The sequence below is a fragment of the Diabrotica virgifera genome, chromosome 2 (genome assembly GCF_917563875.1).
Source record: "Diabrotica virgifera virgifera chromosome 2, PGI_DIABVI_V3a".
NCBI classification, from domain to species: domain Eukaryota; kingdom Metazoa; phylum Arthropoda; class Insecta; order Coleoptera; family Chrysomelidae; genus Diabrotica; species Diabrotica virgifera.
Genome location: NC_065444.1, coordinates 176630301 through 176657571, shown reverse-complemented (window position 1 = coordinate 176657571; position 27271 = coordinate 176630301). Strand labels below are relative to the sequence as shown.

The 27271-nt window shown below is 32.3% G+C and overlaps 1 protein-coding gene across 1 annotated transcript in view; it reads left to right on the top strand.

The window, feature by feature from the left end:
* The window catches only part of LOC114334767 (calbindin-32), a 702339-nt gene that overhangs the window by 371310 nt on the left and 303758 nt on the right, over nt 1-27271 (top strand). The window contains exon 4 of the mRNA XM_050644936.1: nt 1138-1298. Within this exon, the coding sequence (XP_050500893.1) occupies nt 1145-1298 (154 nt within the window). The 5' untranslated portion in view covers nt 1138-1144. The remainder of the gene's footprint in view (nt 1-1137; nt 1299-27271) is intronic.

Sequence of the window (27271 nt, the reverse complement as noted above, 5' to 3'; positions counted from 1 at the left end):
GGTCGAAACTCGGAATGAGTATTTTCTGAGTTTTCTTAAATGGAACACCCTGTATTTTAGTATTGTAATGAAATGATATTTTATGGTACTTTTTTATTTCTTAAGCATTCCCTATACCTAACTGCTTTAATTTGTGCTTAATTGTTAATCGCACCAACAATCTTAACTAAATAGGTATTTCGATAGCTAAACCATTATTGGTAATTTTAAGGACCAGTCTGGATTAATATGTATTTATTTCTGAAAAATTATTGGGGATTGAGTATTTTCACGGCCAACCTAATAAAATTTTACGTATTTTTTGTTGCAATTAATGTTTAGCTTGAATCACCAATAACTCACAAATTAAAGCAGTTAGGTATAGGGAATGCCTAAGAAATAAAAAAGTACTATAAAATATCATTTCACTACAATACAAAAATACAGGGTGTTCTATTTAAGAAAACTCAGAAAGTACTCATTTTGAGTTTCGACCAACCCTGTATAATAAAATTAAAAATTTAGCTATACTAATCATTCTTAACAATAGTAGAGTATATTAAAAATCATTTGAACGTAAGTAGAGTTTTAGATGTCAAACTACTACAATTCTACAGGGTGTGAATATTGCTACGAAATTAATAAAAAAAACGTACCTAATTATATTTTAAAATAGCCTGTATAATATTACAAAACCTTATATTTTAAGAAAGAAGACATCGAAGAGAATCCAAAAATGTAAAAAGGTACAGGGTGTCCCATTTAAAAAAACGAAGTTGCAAAGAGATGAGCATATTTTCATTTAATAGATCATCCTTCAAAACCCCTTTATTCCAATTTTCATGATTCTGTTGCCTTTAGTTCTCGAGATATTTCTAATAGGCCAGTTATCTGCCTCACCCTATATACTACTTGTTTAGTTGCTACATATTTTGATCTTTGCTAAAAGTGTTTTATTACTGTTTCTTCTTCTTGTTTTCTTTTTATTTTGTCGTTGTACCTTATCAACATGAAATTCACAAAATACAAATAGTTTCTGATGTTTCTGGTGTCCAGAAATTTTACAATTTAGATATATTTTAGTAAACTTTCTGAATAAAAAAAACTTATTTCAACTTCATACAATGTAAATTGTTAAGCAAGCCCTTTCTGTTTCAGAATAATAATGACCACCCACGCAGAACAAGTAAGTGCGAAACGGCTGAATTTGGAAAAAGCTACGAATTTCATGAGACAATTCAGAGATCCTCATTCCCGGGAACTGAAAAAGTTGTCGGCTAATCAGTTCATGGAGGTCTGGAGCCATTACGATAAAGACGGTAAGTTTTAGGTCTAGTGAATAGAAAACTGGGTTACGCGTTTAAATTATTTTAATAGCGGACTCTCAAAACTTTAGGATGACTTATGCTGTTTAATGGTATTTTAATTTACCCTTTAACCTTTACCCTAGAGGGTTTGGAAATAAAGTTTTGAAGTCAAATTTATTTCTTTTCCCAAAGATCAAGCTATTCCATAAAAAAACATTTTCTTTTTTATTTTTACTCTACGACAGGAAAAACAAAGATTACACTACTTAAAATAAATAGCTGTGAATACTATGTTAGATTTTTACATGAGCATAAAAACAATTTAACAACTTATAATAAAACGGTACTTTTTACATAATAAGATATTATTTAATTTATCATAAAAATTAACAAAAAAAAAAAGTTTAAAATTGTACAGCAAAATTTTGTGAAATCTTATTTTCATATTATCTTGTCATGTTATTGTTTTATCATCTTTTATCATATTTTATCATATTTTGCCATATTGTATCATATTTCATTATATTTTATTATAATTTATGATATTTTATCATATTTTATCATATTATATTATATTTTATCATATTTTATCATGTTGTTCTGAAGCTATTGCCTTGTGGCATTTTTATAATTAAGTATTTTCTATGGGAAATAAGCCACAATTTTACTAAAAAATTAATTTATTAACGTTTCGAAGCCCAAATCGGATTTCGTTGTCAAAATACAAAATACTATTAAAATAAACAAAAATGTTGTTGCTAAGTAAAAAAAATCTTCTAATAACACTGGGGAACACATTTTTTGTTGAGTTAGATCTGACACTTTTCCTTCACTAATTTCTGGCGTCTGAACTTTTTAAACTAAGGTTCCCATTGAGTGCCCATATTCCACTTTATGAGGTGCCCGTGCCCATGCCTTATCTTGATCACCAAGTTTCACATTAAGATAGGTAAAATATGGTTGTCTGACAAATCTACTGATGTTTGTCCTTTGACTGAGAATGGTAAAACTGCCACATATATAACAAAACGAATCGGGGCTGTTTTCGCACTTATGAGGTGTAGTAGCAGAGGTAGCCATAAGGAAACGTGTCAATTCAAACACAATAAGTCGTTCTATACACTTCAGTAACGATATACTAAATACTGCTAACCGACATCCAACGTTTCACCACAGTATAACAGACGTAAATGAACAGAAGAGTCTAGACCAGTTGCAGTTATCAGCGCACCATTTCCAGCACTCAGTCATCATCAGCACCCACATAGAAAACGAACATGACGTGATAGAAGAAAACTAAAAACAGCTTCGAAATCAGCATGCCCAATTCTATAAAAAACAGCTAAAAAATCTAACTCAACAGAAATTGAGTTCCAAATTGTTGCCTAGTGTAATTTATTTAATCTGACTCATTTATAGTGGCAATGCAAACGTATAATATACATTTTAAAGTAAAAGACTTTAAAATGATATCGCCAATATTTATGAGTTGCGTTCCTGGGACGAATTTACTAAAAGATAGTTCATTCGATTACATGAAATCAATCCCAACTTTATTTTATTTTATCATATTTTATTATACAGTGATGAGCGCACTAATAACCGCCAAAGTAGCGCAAAAGATGGAAAACATATTAAGCTGTGAGGTAAAAAGAGATGAACCTAGTGGAGATGTTAAATTTAGCGATAGTAACTTGTAGATAGAAATTATATTGATTGTTTCCCACCTTTAAACGTATCGGACGAGTTTGAGAAATGCCACTGTCACAGTGACAGTTTTAGTTGACATACTCCTCTGATACGTCTAAAGGTGGGAAACAATCAATATAATGTCAATTTACATGGTACTATCGCTACATTGAACAACTCTACTATTTTTATTTCTTTTTATCTCACAATTTAATATGTTTTCGATACCCTCACTGTGGCTCAGTGGTAAGAGCGCCTACCTTTGAATCGAAAGGTCCTAATGGTCGTGAGTTCGAATCTCACCAGGGTCAGAACTTTTTCGTTTATTATAAATTAATAAATGAAGATAGTTTCTGTCACTGTGGGATCGGTACTCATCGGAGCGACCGCAGACGTTCGGATGCAATTAGCGTCTCTTTGCAAAGACAATGGCGGCGACTTTACAAAGTAACAAGACACCCACTCAACACACACACTACACAAGACACTAGGTACCTAAGTGCAAAAATTTACCGTACCTACCATGCCAATGTTCATTCGTTGTCGAGGCGTTAGCTAAATAAAACAAAATAGGTTTAAAATCTTTTGCGCTATTTTGCCGGTTATTAGCGCGCTCAGCACTGTATTATATTTTATTAAATCATGTTCAATCATACTTTTATCATATATATTGTCATAATATATATTAGCTTTTGGAAAAATCGCACAATAAATATTTTCCATTTTAAAGTCACTGTAAACTAAGGCGAAATGCAGCGTGACCACAATGGGATCAATAGTGACGAATTTAACGAACTTACTGGAGTCAGACAGGGATTACTGTTTTCCCCATTTCTTTTTCACGTAGCTGTAGACTATGTTCTCTCCAAACTAAACACCGATATAAGAGGGATACAACGGACCTTAACCACACGCCTAAGCGATCTGGAGTACGTTGTCGATATCTGCATATTAGGACCAAGATTCCAAGAGGTGGCTGACCAATTAGAAACGCTTTCCCCTGAAGGCAATAAAATAGGTTTGAAAATAATATTAATAATACTAAATCCATAAGAATATACAAGAAGAACTTACCTACCATTTATTATTAACAGCATGCAGATTTAAAATGTGGAAAAATTTAGGTATCTTGAAAGAGAGCGGAGGATAGACGAAGATATTCGTAAGAGAATACAAGTATTCATCATGAGATACATAAAATCATCGTGAGATACACAAAAGCCAATACACTAAGATGGGCAGGCCACGCGGTACGGAGTCATGACGACAAACTGATTAGTAATGTGTTTTATCCAGACGGTAGAAGACCGACAGGATGGTCTAGAAAAAGGTGTTAAGATGCAGTCAGAGAAGACTGGCTGAAAATATAAGTGAGACCATGAGATATAGTAGCACAGGATTGGAATCAATGGAAGACAATAGTAATCGCGGCAAAGACTAACGAAGAAATGTAAAAGCCAAAGATGATGATGGCGATGATGATGATGATGAGTCGTCATGCTTATCCCTCTTGTCTAGTCAGTATACGCCGATGACAAATATCTGAATATTCCAGTCAAACGTCATGTCTGCTTGACTCTACGGATGAGAAATCTGGAATGTGATTTGCATATTTTCAAATTATCATTAAACCAGTAAGGATATGCGAAAAAACGTCTATTTTTGGATGTGAGAGGTGGCATTCGGATTTTTGCAGATAAAGTTAGGTGACACCTTCAGTAATAATAATTGACTTATGCTCCTTCTCAAATATGCCCGGAACATTAATAAAAAAATTAAAATATTTTAAAATTTCGAAAAAAATCAATTTTTTTCTGCTTTCTTTGCTTATAACTTTAAAACGATTCGTTTTGGAACAAAGTCGTAGAAAAATAAAATAAAGATAATTGCATTTTCTATAATATACGACTGGTAAAAAATATCTTAAGGTATTACCTTTTCTGCAATATAGCAATAAATACAAAATAAGGGGGCAAAATAAGTCTATTGTTATTCAATATTTTTTAACCACTTTGGTGGCACTTAGAACCTTAGTAATTCGCTTAGTAAATTTTTTGTAACATACTTAAATCGTATACCGAATTTCATTAAAATCGACCAAATGAATTTTGCATAATAAATTTGCAATCTAAATGTTTTTAAAAAAGTTCAAATTTTTTAAAATCTTTCTGAACAAAAAGTAGACCATTTAGAAGTTGGATAATTTTTTTACATATATAAAGAGGTGCTCTACCTATCTAAGACACTTTACAGAATTAAAATCGGATTATTTAAGGGGCCCCAGCAATGTTTTAAATTTATAAACAATTGTTTGGCTTATAAACAAATAGCTTTGTTAATTAATAAAGAAATTAATTTTCAGCCTTGCAAATAATTAAAACCGGTATAATTTGACTTAAACTTTCAAATGCTGTCAGCAGAATTGCTATTTTATTTTTTAATCAAACGTTATTCGCCTTCAAAAATTGCAATTTCTCGATTTTTACACCGCGTTTATCTCGAAAACTATGCATTCTACGAAAAAATTTGTAAGAACATTTTTTGCTTAGAATTACCCAAGAAATACAAAAAAATGTTTTATTTTGCGAAAAATCGATTTTCTGTAATTCCTCAAGTTCTTTGTTTATAACAATCTTATTGACATCCGGATCAACTGTTACCCAAAAAATTCGTGTTCTACCGGTCAAAATACATAAAAAACTTGGGTAAGTTCATCTAAATAAAGGAGCCCGTAGCACCCCCTCCTGGCCACAGCACTAATTTGTTTATAAGCCAAAAAAATATTTATAATTTTAAAACACTGCTGAGGCTGCTTAAATAATCCGATTTCAATTCTGTAAAGTGAATTAGCTAGGCGAATTACTTCTTTATATGTAAAAAAATTGACAAATCTTTGTATGTTCTAGTTTTTGTTGTGCAAGATTTTAAAAAAGTTTAATTTTTTAAAAAAAGTTTAGATTGCAAAATTATTATGCAAAATATAGTAAGTCAATTTTAATGAAATTTGGTGTACGGTTTTAGCACATTACAAAAATTTTCTAAGCTAATTAGGAAGGTTTCAAGTGTAACCTAAGTGATGGAAAATCATTGAATAAGGACAGGCTTGTTTTGCCCCCTTATTTTATATTTATTGATATTTTGAAGCAAGGGTGATAAATTAAGACATTTTTAACCAATCGCATCTGATATAAAATTTAATTATCTTTGTTTTATTTCTATAGGACTTTGTTCTAAAATGAATAGTTTTTAAGTTATAAGCAAAAAAATTAGAAAAAAAAACGAAATTTTTTGAAATTTTTAAACCATTTATTTTTTTTTTATTAATGTTCCGGGCATATTTTAGAAGGAGCATAAATCAATTATTATCAACGAAGTTATCACCTAACTTTTTCCGCAAAAATCTGAATGCCCCCTCTCACATCCACCTAAAAACAGATCCTTACGAGTCTACATGTGAAGTGAAATTTTTTGTGCTGCAATCCTCTCGTGTCACGTGTTTAGGATTAATTTTTCGAATGTGATGTTATAAAGTGTCACATAAATGCTCGATCGGATTTAACTTCGATATGGGCTGTATGGTGGCCAATCAGTGGCGGCTCGTACCACTTTAAGAAGGTAGTGCCAGAACTCGAGCAGCCGCCAAAATTTTTAGTGACGGATTCACGATATTGTCAAAAATTGACCAGCTCCTTAAATATGCCTCCATTGTCTGAATTTTCTTTTTCGTCGTGACCTCTTAAAGCTAACTCGAAAGCTCCACAACATCTTACAACATTTGTAGTTTTTTTTTCTAGCGAAAAACCACTAAAAAAATTTTTAAGATACTTAATCTTCATTGTTAATTAATAAAATAAACTTGAGAAATAATTAATCAAAATATTATCAAAATACCCACGATCATGATGCACTAAAAGTTTAATTACAAATACAAAAACTTTTTAACAGAAAATATACATAATAAAAGCGACAAACCAGCACGTAAAGAAACTCAAAATAAATAGACCTGGCATCATACCCTCGTGCCTGGCACAGAGATTCTAATTTTAAGGTATACTAATAGTCCAATATAGCTCTTTCTCTGTCACTTACATAGAATGCTCGTAAAATCTTTCTCTCTTTAGTCGTGCCAGTACTGACTTCGGCACGAAGAAGATTCTCCTGTCGAATACTCTTCGCTGTCGGCAGGGATTGTATTACGCCCATAGTTGCCATATTTTATATAATTTATGAAGATCAAAAGAAATACACACCAAAAAATTGACAGGAATTAAAAAGTTTTGAAGATAAAAAATATGTTTCTGCATAGTTAGCAAGGTAGTGCCATGGCTCTATGGCAGTACCCCACGGGCCGCCACTGTGGCCAATATAATTTTTAAATTGAATCTCATCAAGGTAAGTATTCACTATACTTGCGACATGAAGACGTGTTTTAATGTGCATTAGCACAAATGTGTCATGTCCAATATGGCTGGCAAATGACAAACATGATCTTCTAAAATATTGTTAATTTACTTGTTAGCTATCATTAACCAATTACCCAAAGTTCGGTATGTTCTTTCCAAGAAACGCCATTCCATAGCACTATGCTGCTTCCACCAAAATTAACGCTATGTCTGTATGATATTATAACTGGCATGCCGTTTGCCAACTCTTCTGTAGACGAAGTTTTGTCATTCATGCTTCCACAATAATATTATGCTGGCATACCGTTCATCATATTGTGGTGAACGGTACGCCAGCTATAACCACGTATATATCGAGCATTAATTTTGATGGTGGCGGCATAGTGCTACGGTGTGGTATTTTTTAGAAAGGACATAACAAACTGGTGGAGATGATTGAATAAATGACAGTTGATATGTTCATTAAAAACATTTTAGAAAATCATGTCTTAATATTTGCCGGCCATATTGCATTTAATAGATTCGAGCTAATGTACGATAACACATTTAAATCTAATAAAGATATTTAACTAAAATAAAAATGTATACCATTTTTATTTTATTATTCAGTTGCAATGCGAAAGCAAAACAATCTTACTTTTCAATTAGAATACGAAGTGCAAACCAGCTCTCTGAATCGCAATTTTCGATTCTTATTGGAATCTCATCGGGGAGAGCGCAGGCTTGTTCTCCACATCCTAACTGACCAGCACCGAGAGATTTTCCCACACATTGCAACTGAAACAAATAGGGTAGGTGACTAGCGTCATCTGGCAATTGAAAGATGAAGTTTTTCAATCCTAGAAGCAACATTAATAATAATGAAAATAGTAAAAATATTACTAAAATATTTTTAAATTGAAAAACTTATTGGTATATTTTCCTGGTGACACCTCCAAGGCTTCTACAATTTGCAAGCCAAGTGGATGCTGCAGTGAAGACAAAGGGAAGGAATTCTACACTATGCAATTCACATCGCCCGTCTGCAGCTTGATAAAGTTCCAACGGAAAATGCATCTAGTTACTCTACGAAGTAATACGAATATAAAATAAAAATGTATACCATTTTTATTATTCAGTTGCAATGCGAAGGCAAAACAATCTTACTTTTCAATTAGAATACGGAGTGCAATTCACCTCTCTGAATCGCGATTTTAGATTCTTATTGGAATCTCATCGGAGAGAGCGCAGGCTTGTTCTCCATATCCTAACTGACCAGCACCGAGAGCTTTTCCCACACATTGCAACTGAAACAAATAGGGTAGGTGACTAGCGTCATCTGGCAATTGAAAGATGAAGTTTTTCAATCCTAAAAGCAACATTAATAATATTGAAAATATTAAAAATATTACTAAAAGATTTTTAAATTGAAAAACTTATTGGTACATTTTCCTGGTGACACCTCCAAGGCTTCTACAATTTGCAAGCCAAATGGATGCTGCAGTGAAGACAAAGGGAAGGAATTCTACACTATGCAATTCACATCGCCCGTCTGCAGCTTGGTAAAGTTCCAACGGAAAATGCACCTAGTTACTCTACGGAGTAATACGAATATAATATAAAAATGTATACCATTTTTATTATTCAGTTGCAATGCGAAGGCAAAACAATCTTACTTTTCAATTAGAATACGGAGTGCAATCCAGCTCTCTGAATCGCGATTTTCGATTCTTATTGGAATCTCATCGGAGAGAGCGCAGGCTTGTCACCAGGAAAATGTACGAATAAGTTTTTCAATTTAAAAATATTTTAGTAATATTTTTAATATTTTCAATATTATTAATGTTGCTTTTAGGATTGAAAAACTTCATCTTTTTATATTTAATTGAGTTCATCAATGCTCTATTCTATCAAGACCTTCATTTCTGGTTATGCTGGTCCTCGATTATTCTTGATACAACCACATTTCAAATGCGTTGATATTGTTCATGATAACATAAAGGGTAAAAGTCCAAGTTTCACATCGTCACAACATTACAAAAAAGTTTATAATTCCTAATAAATATTTGAGCGATTTCTATATACAATGATTTATTGGGTAATAAGGGATTGAAATTTTGGAATATGCTTCTTGCCTGTTCAATTCGACATGTGATTTCTAAGGATAGATTCAAAATACAAGGTATTTGAATTGTTTTATCATTTCTAGCGTTTCTAGTTTAATAACAGTTAATCTGGGCCGATATGTTCTATATTGTTAATTTTTCCGCAAATCGCCAGGAAATTTTGACATTCCTGTCAAAATTTCTTGAAGAAAAAGTCAGGACTTCCTTACTGTAAGGAAATGTCATTTCCTTACTGTAAGGAAATGATATTTCCGTACAGTTGTTAGTGTTCTACATAAATGATAGAAAACATTGTCAAGTTTGACAATTCAACCTCAATACGTTTCCATAGTAACCCAAGTAATTTTATTAGGAATTTCAAAGCACCATTTATTTGGGAATAAAATTATCGCGTTTTTTTTAAATCAATCAATATCTGTCGAATTTTAAACGATTTGCGGAAAAATAGTATGTTTACCTCGTAGGAAAAGCCACATTCCTGGACTCTGTGTTGCTAAGTCTCGGCTTGCGCCTCGACTTAGCAATCTTCACAGTCGTCCAGGAATGTTAAGGTTTTCCTACCCGGTAAACAATGTACTATTATTTAGTTTTGTGGATGTTTATCGGTAATGCTTAATTTCTGTATTCATGTCAACTTTATTGATTAGTTCTTGCAGGAGATCGATGTTTTCATCACATAGAATCACAGTATGCTTCGTGCATCGTACATTTTTAATTATGCCTCCTCGCATGATACTTCCTTTTTGATCTTTTAAAGCTTTTCCGAATATATTCTCAAAATATATGTTAAAAAGTGTAGGAGACAGTACACAACATTGTCTTATGATGCGTTAAAAACTGATTGGCTTCGATTATCTGCTGTTTGTACTAATAATGGCTCTTTGGTTCCAATAAGGTTTGGCTATAAGTGTGGTGTCTTTGTCATCTGGTTGTATACTCTGCAAGGCGTTAATAAATTTTGTATGTTGTACGTAATCAAATGCCTTTTCAAAACCAATGAAGCACATGTATATGGATTTTCTTAATTTCCAACATCGTTGAATGAATGTTTCTTTCTTTTTTCTTCTTCTTCTTCTTCTTTTTCTTTTTCTTTTTCTTCTTCTTCTTCTTCTTCTTCTTTTTCTTCTTTTGTATAGACATGACTCTGTCTGTTTTTTCAATGTGCCTCTAGTAAGTTGTCGTTTCATTGTTTTCGTGGTCTTTCCACTTATCATTTTCCTATTGGGGAACGGTCTCTCACTGTCCTTATTTACTCTATGTCTTGTCATTCGTCTTATACAGGGTGAGTCACCACTAACGCGACGGAAGATTACAACGAGATGGTAAAACATTTGAAAAAAATTTAAATTGAATAGTTTGTAAGTGGATAAAAGCTCCATTTTAAAATTATTTTTAAATATACAGGGTGTCCCAATAAATGGCGGCGTATCAAAGTTATATTTTTTCTTATGGAACACCTTGTATTTTATTGAATTTTTAATTGTCCGCAAAAAATAAGGTATAGTTTCATAAGGCTTCCCTATACCTATGTACAGGGTGTTCTGAGTTATGTTGACTTTTCTTAAAATGTAAAATCTTAAAAGAGGGCTTATTCTCAAGTTATTTACGAAATTATAAAAACATTACTTTTACATCTAAATAGTTGGATCTTGGTTGAATGTACTCCATGATTAATTGTTACACATTTGTCTACAGGGTGTTCAAAATTTACAGTTTCATTAGTGGAGTATTCAGTGTGTCATATGATGCTTATTTTAAATAGATTACCATGTATATTAATAAGTAATTATACTAAACAAATTTACCTCTTTCGAATGGTATATGGATGTCCTATACCTAGGTGTCATAGTTTTTGCGTAATTTATAATAATTTAAATTCTTAATCTGTAAATCGATTTTAAAACAAACGATGTAGTTAATTATTGTCATTGTATGACATTGTCAGTTTATGACAGTACGGTCTGGTAATTATCAAAACTACACACACCGGCAAAATTAGCCGAACACGTTAAAAATGGGACATGTTTGATGTCTCGTATTTCATAAACCAGTGGTCCGATTTGAGTGATTCTTTTAGTATGTTATAGCCTTATTATTTAAGAATATCGGTGTAATAATATTGTTGCTGGACAGGTAAATGTCATTTTATACCGGGTGTAACAAGCATACTGTGTTTTTTTCTTAAAGTTCGGAACACCCTGTGGAATATTCCAGCATATATAAAATATTAAAATTATAACTCGATTGTAGAATTATGTTTTCTTAACATTTTATTTTTTGATTCATTTGCTTATGTTGGAAAATAAAAAAGTTATGTGCTTTAACAACTAACCATGTTTTTTATCAATAAATCCTCATAGTAGGGGAGAAAAGTATGCTAAATTTGCAATTACTCGAGCGTTCTTGGGACCTGGAGTGGATTGTGAAGAGTGGGTGCTACAACCAAAAAAAGTTAAGTTAAGTTTTCCATAAAGTGTGGGATTCTCAATCTTTCAATTTAATTTTCCATTTCCACCAATCGTTTTTTCCGATTATAGCGCCATTTATCCATAATAGGAAAAATGTTGTGAATAAAAGTTGCTTATTTTTACGTCAAGGATCCAAATCTGCAATAAAAATTGGGGGCTCCTATTTAATATTTTAATGTAACTAACCCCCACCCCACCTCCGCGGGGGCTATGTTTGGTGCCATTCGGTAGATTTTTGAAAAATATTGAATATGTGTATTTTGCAGTTTTACGATCTGATGTTCATTTCGCAAAATATCGCAGGGTTCGTATTTATAATTTTTAATTTACCCCCCACCCCTCTCCGTGGGGTGTCACGAGCCCCCACGGAGGTGGGGTGGGGGATTTAATTTAAAATCTTAAATAGGAGCCCCCAATTTTTATTGCAGATTTGGATTCTTTACTTAAAAATAAGCAACTTTTATTCGACATATTTTTTCGAATTATGGATATATAGCGCTATAATCGGAGAAAAATGATTGTTTCAAATGGAAAATTAAATTAAAAAATGAAAAGTCCCCCACTTTATGGAAAACTTCACTTAACCTTTTTCTGATTTTAGCACATACTCTTCACAATCCAATAGGTCCCCATAAAGCTCGAATAACTGCAAATTTAGTATACTTTCCTCCCCTACTATGAGGATTTATTGATGAACAACATGGATAGATGTTAACGCACATCACTTTTTTATTATCTCACATAAGTAAATGAATCGAAAAGGAGAATGTTAAGCAAGCCTAAGTCTACAATCGAGTTTAATTCTAATATTTTACATATGCTAGAATATTCCACAAGGTGTTCCAAACTTTAAGAAAAAAACACAGTATGATTGGTACACCCGGTATAAAATGGTATTTACCTGTCTAGCAACAATATTATTACAACGATATTCTTAAATATTAAGGCTATAACATACTAAAAGAATCACTCAAATCAGACCACTGGTTTATGAAATACGAGACATCAAACATGTCCAATTTTTAACGTGTTCGGCTAATTGTGCCGGTGTGTGTATAAACATCGGTGTATGATATTCAAATTTTTTTTACTTAAAACTGGCTTTGGCAGAGCTTTTATAACATATTACAACTATGCCAAGATGATGGGTTTAAAAATCGAGAGTGACTATAAATATTTTTAATATCGATGTACTGTTTAAGAAAATTGTAAATTACGCAAAAACTATGACTCCTAGGTATAGAACATATACCATATACCATTCGAAAGAGAAACAATCTGTGTTTAGTATAATCCTTGATTAATATACATGGTGTTCTAATAAAATAACCATCATATTATGCTACATTGAATAATCCAATAATGAAACTGTAAATTTTGAACACCCTGTAAATAAATGTGTAATAATCAAGCATGGAATGCATTTATAAGATAGGTACCAGACCGTACTGCCATAAACTGACACTGTTATACAATGACATTAATTAACTACATCTTTTGCTTTAAAATCGATTTACAGATTAAGAATTTAAATAATTGTAAATTACGCAAAAAATATGACACCTAGGTATAGGACATCCATATACCATTCGAAAGAGGTAAATTTGTTTAGTATAATTGTTTATTAATATAGATAGTGTTCAATTTAAAATAAGCATCATATGACACATTGAATACTCCACTAATGGAACTGTAAATTTTGAACGCCCTGTGAACAAATGTGTAATAATTAATCATGGAATACATTCAACCAATATCCAACTATTTAGATGTAAAAGTAATGTTTTTATAATTTCGTAAATAACTTGAGAATAAGCCTTCTTTTAAAACTTTACATTTTAAGAAAAGTCAACATAACTCAGAACACTCTGTACATAGGTAAAGGGAAGCCTTATGAAACTATACCTTATTTTTTGCGAATAATTAAAAAATTCAATGAAATACAGGGTGTTCCATAAGAAAAAATATAACTTTGATACGCCGCCAATTATTGGGACACCCTCTATATCCAAAAATAGTTTTAAAATGTAGCCTCTATTAACTTACACACTACTCAATTTAAATTTTTTTCAAATGTTTACCATTTCGCTGTAATATTCCGTCGAGTTAGTGGTGACTCACCCTGTATATGGTCATTAGATTCTATTTTTCTATTTTTTACCCAGTTATTAATGTTGTCCACCTTGCATCTCCGTCGTATATCTGTACTTCTAGTTCTGTTCGATAGAGTCTTACCATCGATTTTTCGAAGTGTTTTTACCTCCGTCGTTTCAAGCAATATTCTTGTCCTCTCTCTGTTAGGTCGTGTTCCTGCCGTGGACGTCATTATTGGTCTGATGACTTGTTTTGTAAATTCGGCCATTCATTTCATTTCCGATATTTTTATTTCTCCATATTGTGGTATTCAGACACCCTGCGGCTCTATTTGATCTACTTACTTGATCTTCCACTTTTGTTTTTAGGTTTCTGTAGCCAGATAGTGTGATACCTAGATATTTAAACTCTATCACTTGTTCTATTATCTCCAGCTCCAATTTACATCTTATTGGATTTGCTGTTATCACTATGCATTTTGTCTTTTTTGGTGAAATTAGTATGTTAAATTTTGTGGCATTTATAATAAGTTTGTGCAGCATATGTTGTAAATGATCTTCACTTAGAAAGATTAGTATTGCATTGTCTGCATAACAGGTTATTTTAAAGTTTTTTTCTTTCATGTGCTATCCTTTTTGGTTCTTATTTTTTTCATTATTTGATCCATGATCAGGTTGAACTATAAAGGATTCAAGGAATTCCACTGTCTTTCCTCTTGCCAAATTCGATTGGTCAGTTAGTTCATCTTCTACTTTTACTTTTATTGTGTTGCTCCGGTAGATGTTTTCGATAGTTTTAATTAAGTGTCGAATGTTTCTATATAGAACATTATGGCTTCCCTAGTTCTAAGGCTTCTCCGGAACTCAAACTGCTCTTAGTCAGTTTTGTTTAAAATGATATGCAAGAGTATTTTAACCGAATAACTCATCAAACTAACAATCTACAATCTTTCTTAAAGCCCGGCACTCACGGTACTGCGACGGTACTGCGGTGTTCGGCAAGATCGTCGATGATGTCAACTCTGCAATACTGCAGCAGACAGGCTAGTCTCTCTCTCTCTCTCTCTCTCTCTCTCTCTCTCTCTCTCTCTCTCTCTCTCTCTCTCTCTCTCTCTCTCTCTCTCTCTCGCTCTCTCTCTCTCTCTCTCTCTCTCTCTCTCTCTCTCTCTCTCTCTCTCTCTCTCTCTCTCTCTCTCTCTCTCTCTCTCTCTCTCTATTAATTTTTTAACCGTAACTTTTTTATTAACTAATCATTCTAAGCCGGTCAAACTTCTAGAACCTATTAATAATACCTAAATAAAAAAGGTCAAATAAGGATAATGATTAATTTTATTTAGGGTGGTGATTAGGGAGTTGTTTTCGATCACTTTTTCGCTGAAAAAAATGGGGACTAACATTCTTTTCATTATAAGTCAGTTAATTTTTGAGCTACAGATTTTTGTTTATTTCTGGAGATAGATATTTTTAAGTACTTTAAACTATGAACAAGTTGTCCTCGAAAAATGCATAGTTTTCCCGTCGTCTGGCTTTGAAACTACAATATTTAGCATTTGACGAAGAAGAGCCAACGTAAAAATATAGCTGGGTTACTATTGGTCTTAAAGAAAATTAAAAAAAAAAAACGGTTTTGTTTATTTTTTCAAAAGGTACATTTTTGTTAATAGCCCAATAAATGACCGTTTTGGAGTGTAATTTCCAGGGGCAACTCCGAATTGCATTAGAATTTGGATTTAGGTTCGACTTACCCTCCACTTCAAAGTTGAACTTGTGCCGTTGGTTGCTTTTACTTGGGGGGTGACATTTACCCCTTCTCGGGGGGGGGGGTGAAAAACGCGTGTTTAAAATAAGGCCGGAAATGGATAAATTGACTTATTTTAAGCATCTTTTGTTCTATAAAGTTTTTTACGTAAGACAATATTTAGTTATTCGCGATTTAAAATATTGATTTTTCGACAAAAAAACTACTTTTTCAGACAGTTTTTCCCAAATAACTCAAAAAGTAAATATTTTATCGAAAAAAATATTTTTCCACCTACCTCTACCGAAAGTATACTTTTCCGGACCTGATTGTAGGGAGCAAAGTTGTACTTTTCCTCCCTAGGGAAGAAAATATTTTTCCTCCCTAGGGAGGAAAAGTAAAAGTGACGTCATGGTATTTCATTCATGAAATGTAACTTATTGACGCCCTGTACAATATCTATTTTCTATTACGTAAGTTTCTATACATTTTAACGTTTATTTATAAAACACTCTGTATTTTGCAGAATGGTAAAAAACAGTAAATTGTTATTTTGATTTAACAATGTTTACATTATTAATTTGACTTATATTTGACAGTTGACAGTTATATTGTACGTACTTGTTAGTTTTAGTTCTAATAAATTTTGTTGGTTAGTTACATAAATAAATTCAGTAAAAATGAAAACATGACTTGTTATTTGAGGAAGGTGGAAAAACCATATGTATAACATGGGAGTAAAGTGCTTTTTCCTCCCTTGAATGATTACTGCCCTCCGCTACGCGTCGGGCAGTAAACTTCATTCTCGGGAGGAAAAGTAGCCCTTTCCTCCCTTGTTATACAAATAGCTATTTCACAAAAGTGTAACCTATAAAAAATAAAAAAAAAATGGTGTACCAGTAAAGTCTACAAATTGAGTAGAAGCAAAGTTGTAGCTCATGAAAAATACGTTCTTCTTCGTCTAATTCCAAATCGAATAATTCAACCGCGAAATTACCGAAGAAAGAAGCCTTTTTCAGGAAAACCTTATTAACATTTTTAGAGTATCGAAAAAAGGCTTATTTTTTGGTTTTTACAAAGGTTTACAGCATCAAAAATTAACGAGTTACACAAAAAAAAAAAGTTGTCCCCTTTTTTTGGTAAAAAAAAATCGTGAAATTTTTGAAAAATTTCATTTTTTTCAAAATAACTTAAAAAGTATTAGTGATAAGAAAAATCTTAAAGAGTAAACAAATGTAGGTTTTGCTATTATAAATATGCTAGTTTCATTTTGTTTCTCCGCAAGACAAAAATTGGTTAAGATATGGCTGTTCAAATTTTGCATACACTCGTGACTAGTGACCCATTCAAGCTTTCTCAATTATATTCCTTTCAAAAATAAAACACTTTAAACCGGTGAGACTGACAGATCATATAAAAAATAGATAGGTAAGTAAATTGTTTGTTAAAGCGGTAGAGATTAATTTCATTTGGGGAGCTAAAACACGGTGAGATTTTCACGATTTTTTACAAAAAAATAGGACCAACTTTATTTTGAGCGTAACTCGCTTATTTTTAATGCTAAAACTTTTGTTAACAATTAAAACAAAGCTTTTTATAACCTTCGGAGTACGAAGACTGGGTCAAGCGTGACCCGAAATTCACTTATTTCTTAATATTTTATGAAATAATTTTTTTACAAATCCGATTGATCGTAAGTTCTCCTTATTTGTTTCAATCTATTTTTTCGTATATAATTCGTGAACATGCAAATTACAGTTTTTCCTCTACGTAACATCTATGATGCCGGGTCACTCCTGACCCGGTCTTCGGATTTCGAAAATATTTTTAATATGTTTGTAGGTACACGTAAACCGCAGCCGTCTCTGTTTACGGGTATACGTATTCAAATAATTGGCCGGAGCGAATTTACCTATGCCCGTTTTCTGTAAGGTATTAAAATCTGGTCGCCGGAGCGAACTATTATAACCCATGGGAAACCATCTTAAAAAATTTAAATACAATAATTTAGGATTATAATTGTTATGTTTGTTTGTTTTTTGTTGAATTAAGATACTGTTTATTAATACTGACTATTTTAAAACATCCTTATAAATAAACTGAGATGGGTCACGCTTGACCCATCTTCGTAATCTAAGTAAGTCAAATAATCTCCGTACTCCGAAGGTTAAACACTTTAAAAAAATTTAAATGGGTTTTCCCGAAAAGTGCTTAATTTTTCGGTGATTTCACCTTGAATTATTCGATTTGGAATTAGACGAATAAGAACGTATTTTTCATGAGCTACAACTTTGTTTTTGTTCGATTGATAGACTTTACTGATACACCATTTTTTTGGGTTTTTTATAAGCTACACTTTTGCTAAGGGTATTTTTTTTCGATAAAATATTTACTTTTTAAGTTATTTCCGAAAAACCGTTTGAAAAACGTAGTATTTTGTCGAAAAATAACATTTTCAATGGCAAATAACTCGAAAAGTATTGACTTAAGTAAAAAACTCTATAAAAAAAGTTCCTTAAAATCAGACAGTTTATCCATTTCCGGTCTTATATTGAATCCTCGAGAAGGGGTGACTGTCACCCCCCTAGTAAAAGCAACCAACGGCACAATTTCAACTTTCAAGTGGAGGCAAGTAGAACCTAAAGCCAAATTTTCATGCAATTCATAGTTGACCCTTAAAATTACACGGTACCGCCGAGTTTCCCGTTCATTTACTGGGCTATAAGCTAAGTTGTTTTGATAAAACGAAAACTTTTGGAGTTATTAGCAGAAAACTTATTAAAAACATTGATTTTTTCGAAATAAAACTAAAACTTTCGACAGCGAATAAATCTAAAACTACCTATAAATTTATCAAAAAAATGTATAGAACATTTTTGGAATAGAATAAAAAATTTCCATCCGTGAGATGGGGTGTCAAACCACCCCCATGGTAAAAGTAATCAGATTGATTTTGATCACTGGACTATCCACTACTTATTCTTAAATTTTCAAGCAAATCGATCCATTCTGTAGAAATTGAGAGGTTTTGTCTATTTTAACTTGACTAGTGGTCAAATTGAACGATTTTTTTAGATGTACGGTCACACACGATCAAAATTTTTGTCAATTAGTCGAATTCGACAAAATTGAACGATGCCGCAGAACCGTGAGTGGCCGGCTTAACTTTTGGTTTCTTACGGAGAGGAAAAATATCGATTGTAATCAGTCTGGTGGAATTTCACTGGTTTAATATATTTGATAGAATACTACAGTCAGCTCTTTTATACTGTCATTAACTTGAGAGTAATCTCAGCTATTGAATGTATATTTGATGTGGTTCACTTGGCTTTTGTCTGTTTTTCCATTTCAGCTTTTAATATTGATTGTCTTGTATTTGAAGTGTGGAGTGATTTCTCGGTCATCTTTAAGCAATCTTTATTATAACGCAGACTTCGATGAAATGACTAAGATATAGATATGGAAAAGAATAGGAATGCAATTTTTAGAAAGTTAGTTATCTAGTGATACATAATATAAAATACTTACAGCAAAACAATTTTGTGTCTGATGGCATGTTCAATGAAAAATCCTTTGGCAGATAAATGGTATGTGTTATAACTAAATTTATTTAGTTACTTGTTATAAAGACGGCTCTTAAAATATTTTTATACAAGTGATGAATGCCATAATAAACAACAAAATAATGCAAAAGTCGGAAAATATAATACGTTATGGGATAAAAAGACATGAAACTAGTGGAGATGGGAATCCTTTAGGAAGCTCTCATACCAAAAACGATATCCGATCGATATATGTAACACGCAACATCCCATATAGTCCAGACTGTATCGTCGCCCCCGTTAGGTAAATTATTTTGATCCGTCTTTTTTTGCACAAACGTTTTTACTTAAAAAAAAAGGTCCTTATAACAAATACACGGTGCCGGGAGGTGCCGCGGTCGGATAATTGTTTAAACAATTTTTTTAAACAAATTTAAAAAATCAATTTTTTCACTTCGTACCAATTTTTTAGATTCTTTGGGACATTATGAGCAAAAAATCTCTTATGATTTTTCTCTAGAATTAATTGTTGTCGAGTTATACGCGATTTAAAATTTGAAAAACAAGAAAATAGTTATTTTCAAGGCTTTAACTCTGTTAAAAATTATTATTATGAAAGTCAGAAAGTGACTAAATCAAAGTTTAAAGCCCCCTTACATGATCCTGAAGAAATTTGTGACATTAATGTATTAAAAAGCTGTTATTTTTAATTATTAACAATGAGCGCTAACAGCGTATTGAGGCGGCCATCAATGTGGGTACGAGTAAGATGCACCATTGGACTGCCGGAATGGTGCATATTTTTCGCACTCACATTGACAGCCGCCTAAATACGCTTTCAGCGCTCATTGTTAATAATTAAAAATAACAACTTAGTAATAAATTAATGACACAAATTTTTTCAGGATCATGTAAGGGGACTTTAAACTTTTATTTTTTCACTTTCTAACTTTCATAATAATAATTTTTTCCGAAAAATCGGTCAGGAATTTAGATATTTTTGAAAGAAACGTTCGAATATTTCCTTATACTTAGCCATTGCCTGGAAATGAAAAATAACTGTACGAAAATGTTATTTTCCACCCACCTCTACCGAAAGTATACTTTTCCGGACCTGATTGTAGGGAGCAAAGTTGTACTTTTCCTCCCTAGGGAGGAAAATATTTTTCCTCAATAGGGAGGAAAAGTAAAAGTGGCGTCATAGTATTTCATTCATGAAATATAACCTTATTGAACGCCCTGTGCAATATCTTTTTTTATTACTTAAGTATCTATACATTTTAACGTTATTTATAAAACACACAGTAGTTTGCAGAATGGTAAAAAACAGTAAATTGTTATTTGATTTAACAATGTTTACATTAATAATTTGACTTATATTTGACAGTTGACAGTTATATTGTACCTACTTGTTAGTTTTAGTTTTAATAAATTTTGTTGGTTAGTTACATAAATAAATTAAGTAAAAATGAAAAAATGACTTGTTATTTGAGGAAGGTGGAAAAACCATATGTATAACATGGGAGTAAAGTGCCTTTTCCCCCCTTGAATGATTACTGCCCTCCGCTACGCGTCGGGCAGTAAACTTCATTCTCGGGAGGAAAAGTAGCACTTTCCTCCCTTGTTATACAAATAGCTATTCCTTACTATACATAAGGAATAGTATATTGTACAACAGGAGAAATATGTCATTTTCTCATGTGTTGTATACTGTTACTTTTTCTATGGATGCGGTTGTGTCATGACGTCATGAGTTTAAACTTCAAAATTGAATAATTTAGGTGCTTTTACGTATATTATATACATAAATTGAAATAAAATACATATACATGTAGTTATTTAATATTCTTAAAATTTATATATTTACCTTATTTATTTAAAATTCTAATTAACAGTTATTTTCGAACAGTTTTGAAAGGTAATTCCTGGTAATTCCTGGTAAGTTTTGCTCCAACACATTTTATTTGACAATATTAACTTGTGCTTGTATTGCGCATGTTACCATGGAAACGGCGATCATATATCGTCGCCTTAGTACTATAACTTAATAACTCCAAAATTGATGTTTTTGAGATAACTAGTTCACAAGATGTATTTTATTTGCCTCCATATTGTGTAAAAACTTAATAGCTCGCTCCAAACGGGTTAAGTATTTATTTATGATTGACGAAAGTTGATAAAACTCAAATGCCCCTAACATTCAGTGCTAAAAGTTGACAAAGATAAGTTATCAAGCTATTATTTAATCGAAATAATCGTGAATACGACATACACTGAATGCTATAACTAGATAACTCGAGTTATCTAGTTGTAGCACATGTTTTTCTGAAACCATTGAGCTTACCACATAATTGCTATCTGTTTATTCGGTTCATTTTAATGCAAGAATTCGAGAATTGTTAGCAGATCTGGTAACCCCCATGGCAGGGGGCTAATTTTCACAAAATAATGTATAAAATATTAGTTGTGTTAAAAAGTTCACTTATATGCAACTTGACACAACATGCGACATTACCAAATGTTAACATTATGGTAATGCTAAAAGTTGATAACTTTAATTTTTCATGGTTTTTTCCATATTGGAAAACAAATTTGCACCGTATTCCCAAATAGATCAGTTGCCAAAAAGTTAAGGAACAGTATTTGAGAGCCGCAGAGTGAATTCCGTATTTTACCAACATCATGGTAGCAGCACAAATATCTTTAAAATCTTTAAACTCGTTTATCTCAAAACTACTAATTTCGTGTTATCAAGTTATAGTATTAAGACGACGATATGGAAAACCGTACGAGAACCCGTGAGAAAAAATATTTCCCAGTGCAATGGCCGACTTTTCTCACTGCATAAGAAATTGTTCGTTTTGAATGTATGTAAGTAGTGAGAGAAGTTGCACATTGTATAACATCCATAGAAAAATATTTTTTCCTTACAGCAGATTCAGAACAAATGTATTATAAGTACTGTCAAAAATACGCAAATACGTCAAATTTGACAATTCAATATTTTTGTTTCTATAGTTACAAAACATGTACTTGGTGGCATCAAGAATGTTTGAGTCAGAATATGTCTATTTGAAAATTTTAACATATTTATTTTAATATAATTTAAATGTTAGATTTTCGAAAAAATAGTATGTATACCTTGCAGGAAAAGCAACATTCCCGGACTCTGTATTCCCTTGTCTCGGCTTGCGCCTCGACAGCAATCTTTACATCGTCCGGGAATGTTAAGCTTTTCCTACTAGGTACACAATGTACTATTAACCGAGTTATTAAGCCTTAAAAATGGCCATTTTCTCTCGTTTTTTAACTTTTAAATCGCGTATAACTCGACAACAATCAATTTTAGAGAAAAATACAACCGACTTTTTTTGCTTATAATGACCCAAAGAGTCTAAAAAAATTATACCTACGAAGTGAAAAAATTGATTTTTTGAATTTGTTTTAAAAAATTATTTAAACAATTTTCCGACCGCGCCACTTCCCGCCACCCTGTGGATTTGTTATAAGGACCTGTTTTTGAGTAGGTTTGTACAAAAATACGAATCGGAATAATTTACCTCACGGGGACGATGACATAGTCTGGTCTAATATGTTTCAACGGTTAACAGGCATCCCTTGAACGCACTTAAACTAAAATTCCTAGAATTCCGATGCAACGGCTATCGGATTCTCAAGAAAAGGGCAGTAAAGAGTGCCCAGATGTGTAAATGTGTGTGTTTTGAATTAGGGCGTAGAATATAATTATTAGGGATAATAGGATAAATTTATTTAAGTTTTGAGATAATAATACGTTTATTTAATTCAATTTTTTACAATGATTTGTTTACTTACAAAATAAACGTAAAAAAGTCTTAAAAGGATAAACGTGCTTGTTGACTTATCTATCTAATGTTTACAGATTAATACCTATTTACAGTTTTTTGACAAATCATTTTTTTAGAGATTCTAACTATGTTGGACCGCAGACGTTCGGATACAATTAGCGTCTCTTTGCAAAGACAATGACGTCGACTTTGCAAAGTAACAAGACACTTACTCAACACACACACTACACATTACATCTGAGTTAGTGATAAGTTATCCAATTACGTGGCTAAAGGTTCTAGTTCTAAATCAAGGCCAGAATCAGAGAAAAAAACATGTTATTTTCTAGTATAATTTAAATTTATTAAATTGTTACACAGATCCCATTTTTCTTTAGTCCAAGTAGTAAATAATTTTATATGTTCATAATAACATAATCTAAATCTTTCTACTTAACGGTGCAAGGTGTTTAAAAAATAAATTTCATGTATCTATATCATATACAAATCGTCTCCACTCTTGTTTATTCTTAGCCCTTCGCTTCGCTTCAGTCCAAGTTGTGTTTTGTTTCTTATTCTATCGCGTCTTGTAATTCCTTTTACTTTTCTTGGGTACTTCATGGCCATTGAGTTTATTCTACTTTTCGATGATTGTGTTAGCACCCAGCTGTCATTACCATAGGTAAGGATTGGCCTGAAGATCGTTTTATATACCTCTATCATTGTCCTCATCTTGCCTCATCCTTGCCTCATCCTGCTGCTTACTCCTTTTTTCCAATGAATGCTCTGTTTAAGCTGTAGTAGATTCTGAACGGCATGGTTATCCTTTCGTTGACTTCTTCTTCTGATCTTCCTCCATTTTATATTTTCACACCCAGGTATTTATATGTTGTTACTTGTTATAATTTCTGGTTATTTATCTCTATATTTACTTGTTTATCCTCATTTCCCATGACCATTATCTTTGTTTTCTCCATGTTTATTTTCATATTTCTTTCTTTAATAATATATAAAAAAACAATTTTTATACAAATAAAAATTTGTGATATTTTTAAAGTTAATGCTGACGGTAAAATATTGCAAAACCTATAAATTTGTAAAGAACCCTTTAAAATAACATGAAAATCTCTCATAGACATATGTAAGTAGGTAGCATGTGGGGCAAGTTTCATCCCTTCCCGAGGGTGAAAATTATACGTTCAAAATAAGACCGGAAATGGATAAACTACGTAATTTTAAGCAATTTTTGTTCTATAGCATTTTTTCACTAAGTTAAAACGTGTCCAGTTTTTGAGAGTAAATATGTTCATTAAAAAAAACACATTTTTATACGGTTTCTTGCAAATAACTCAAAAAGTAAGTAATTTTATAAAAAAAAACACTCCTAGCAAAAATGTACATGTCTGTTCATGTAAAACAATTGCTGGACTATGAATAATGTTAAATGCATTCAGTGGGTGCGTCATCGACGCATTTTTCTTTCTTTTCTCTGACATCTTCTTAAAAATTGCCAAGCTACAATAACATCTTTTTCGCTTGAAGACATTTCAAATACTGATTGATATTCGGAAGTTCCAAAATTGGCACGCTCCTGTATTCTACATAATGATAAAATGTGTTATGGGACGTTATCTCTGTTGAGTATAAACAGATGTACGCTATTATGAACTGTGCAACATTTTACGTATGAATTTTATTGTATGTGTTGCATTTGGTCTGAGAGCTTCCTTAGAAGTATCTGAGTCAAACTCTCAGAGGAGAATTTTGTCACAGTGGCAGTTGTCATACTCCACCGATACGTCTAAAGGTGAAAAACTATCAATATAATGTTTTATAGGTTTCTATTGGTAATTTCCCATCTCTAGTAGTTTCAACTCTTTTTTTATATCACAACGTATTATGTTTTCCGTCTTTTGAAATATTTTGCCGGTTATTAGCGCACTTCACTGTATTTTAACCGCCGTACTTGTGGTAGAGGTGCAAAGTATGCTAAATGTGCAGTAATTCGAACGCTTTGGGGACCTATTGGTCTTTGAAGATTACGTCCTAAAACCAAAAAAAGTTAAGTACAGTTTTCCAGTTTAGTGGGGACTTGTCCATTTTTAATTTATTTTTCTATTTCCAACAATCGTTATTTTAGATTATAGCGCCATCTATCCATAATTCGGAAAAATGTTTCGAATAAAATTTACTAATTTTTACGTAAGGAATCCAAATCTGCAATAAAAAATGGGGGCTACCATTTAATATTATAAAGTAAGCCCCAGCCCACCTCCGTGAGGGGTCGTGTTTGGTGTCATTCGATAGATTTTTCAAAAATATTGAATAAGTGTATTTTTCAGTTTTTCGATCTGATGTTCATTTCGCGAAATATCGCGGGATTCGTATTTAAAATATTAAATTTACCCCCCGCCCCTCTCCGTGGGAAGTCGTGTTTAGTATCATTCGATAGATTTTTCAAAAATATTGAATAAGTGTATTTTTTCGTTTTTCGATCTGTCATTCATTTCGCGAAATATTCGCTTTTTTTCTTGTCAAACTTTGGGACTCACCCATTTCCTTGCGCCCCGCTCAAATCGTCAGATTTTAGAAATATACACTGTTTTGCATGTACTTCTTACCTTATCTTAATCTGACGATTTCGAGTTTTTCTAAGGATATATATTTTTTTGGCTTCCCCTTAACGAACTCCCCTGCATTAAGAGCAAATATATGGTAGATGTACATTGTCAGTGTACAAGGTTTCTCCCCATGTAATAATCTGACGCGCTCGAGTAACTTCAAAAATTCCCGCTTGGGCTCTCCCATACCATTGTACTGTTAGGTTCATACATATTATTATCCCCAGGAAATTAAGCATTTATAAATCGGAAAATCACTCGTCGCTATTGGAATAATTTTAACCTTAGAAAAGGCAATAGAAAGACATACCAGCTCATACATACATAGCCATTGAAATTTTTACTGCGTCATGCTATTTTGTCAATTTACAGCGATAAACGCGCTAATAACCGGCAAAATAACGCAAAAGATGGAAACCATATTAAGTTGTGAGATAAAAAGAAATGAAACTAGTAGAGGTCTGACATTCACCGATAAAAACATATAAATTTACATTCTATTTATTGTTTCCCAACTTTAGACGTATGAGGAGTACGTTAACTAAAATTGTCACTGTCACAGTGGCAATGACCAAACTCGTCCGATACGTCTAAAGGGGACAAACAATGAATAGAATGTAAATTTATCGATTTTTATCACTAAATTTCCCAACTCTACTAGTTTAATTTCTTTTTATCTCAGAACTTAATATGTTTTCCATCTTTTGCGTTTTTCTTGTAGGTCATTAGCGCTCTCATCACTGTATATTTAAGCAAAAAAGCGACTTTTTTCATTAATAGGAAACAGTAGCGATCAACAGGTAGCAAAAACGCGTTCCAAGATTGCGGCTGTAATTTTGAATATTTTTTCAAGATATTTGGCACACGTATTCGTAATATAATAAAGAATGGCGGTACAGAGCCCAATTTGAAAAATATATTAATATGTGGAAATTACTCTGTAATTAAATACAATATTAAAAAAACGAGCCTGTACCGCCATTAAGAAGAACAAAAAAATACACTTTCTTCAAGTAAACTTTTTTATCCGATGCCTAGATTTTGTGTCATTTTGGAACTACTAAAATTTTTTATTTCATTAGTAATTCCACAATGACACAAAATCTAGGCATCGGATAAAAAAGTTTACCTGAAGAAAGTGTATTTTTTTGTTCTTCTTAATGGCGGTACAGGCTCGTTTCTTTAATATTGTATTTAATTACAGAGTAATTTCCACATATTAATATATTTTTCAAATTGGGCTCTGTACCGCCATTCTTTATTATATTACGAATACTCAAAATTACAGCCGCAATCTTGGAACGCGTTTTCGCTACCTGTTGATCGCTACTGTTTCACCTTAATTCCAATATTGTTTAAAAGCTACGCACTCTCGATGGAAACGTTCAACAGACGACTTTCTTGAAAGTACATACTTATTTTTTAAAATAAGATTTATCTAATTATTATTAAAAAATGTTTATAGACAAAAAAGTTATTGTAAATAATTAAACCCGAAAGTAAGCATTTTTTCAATTGTG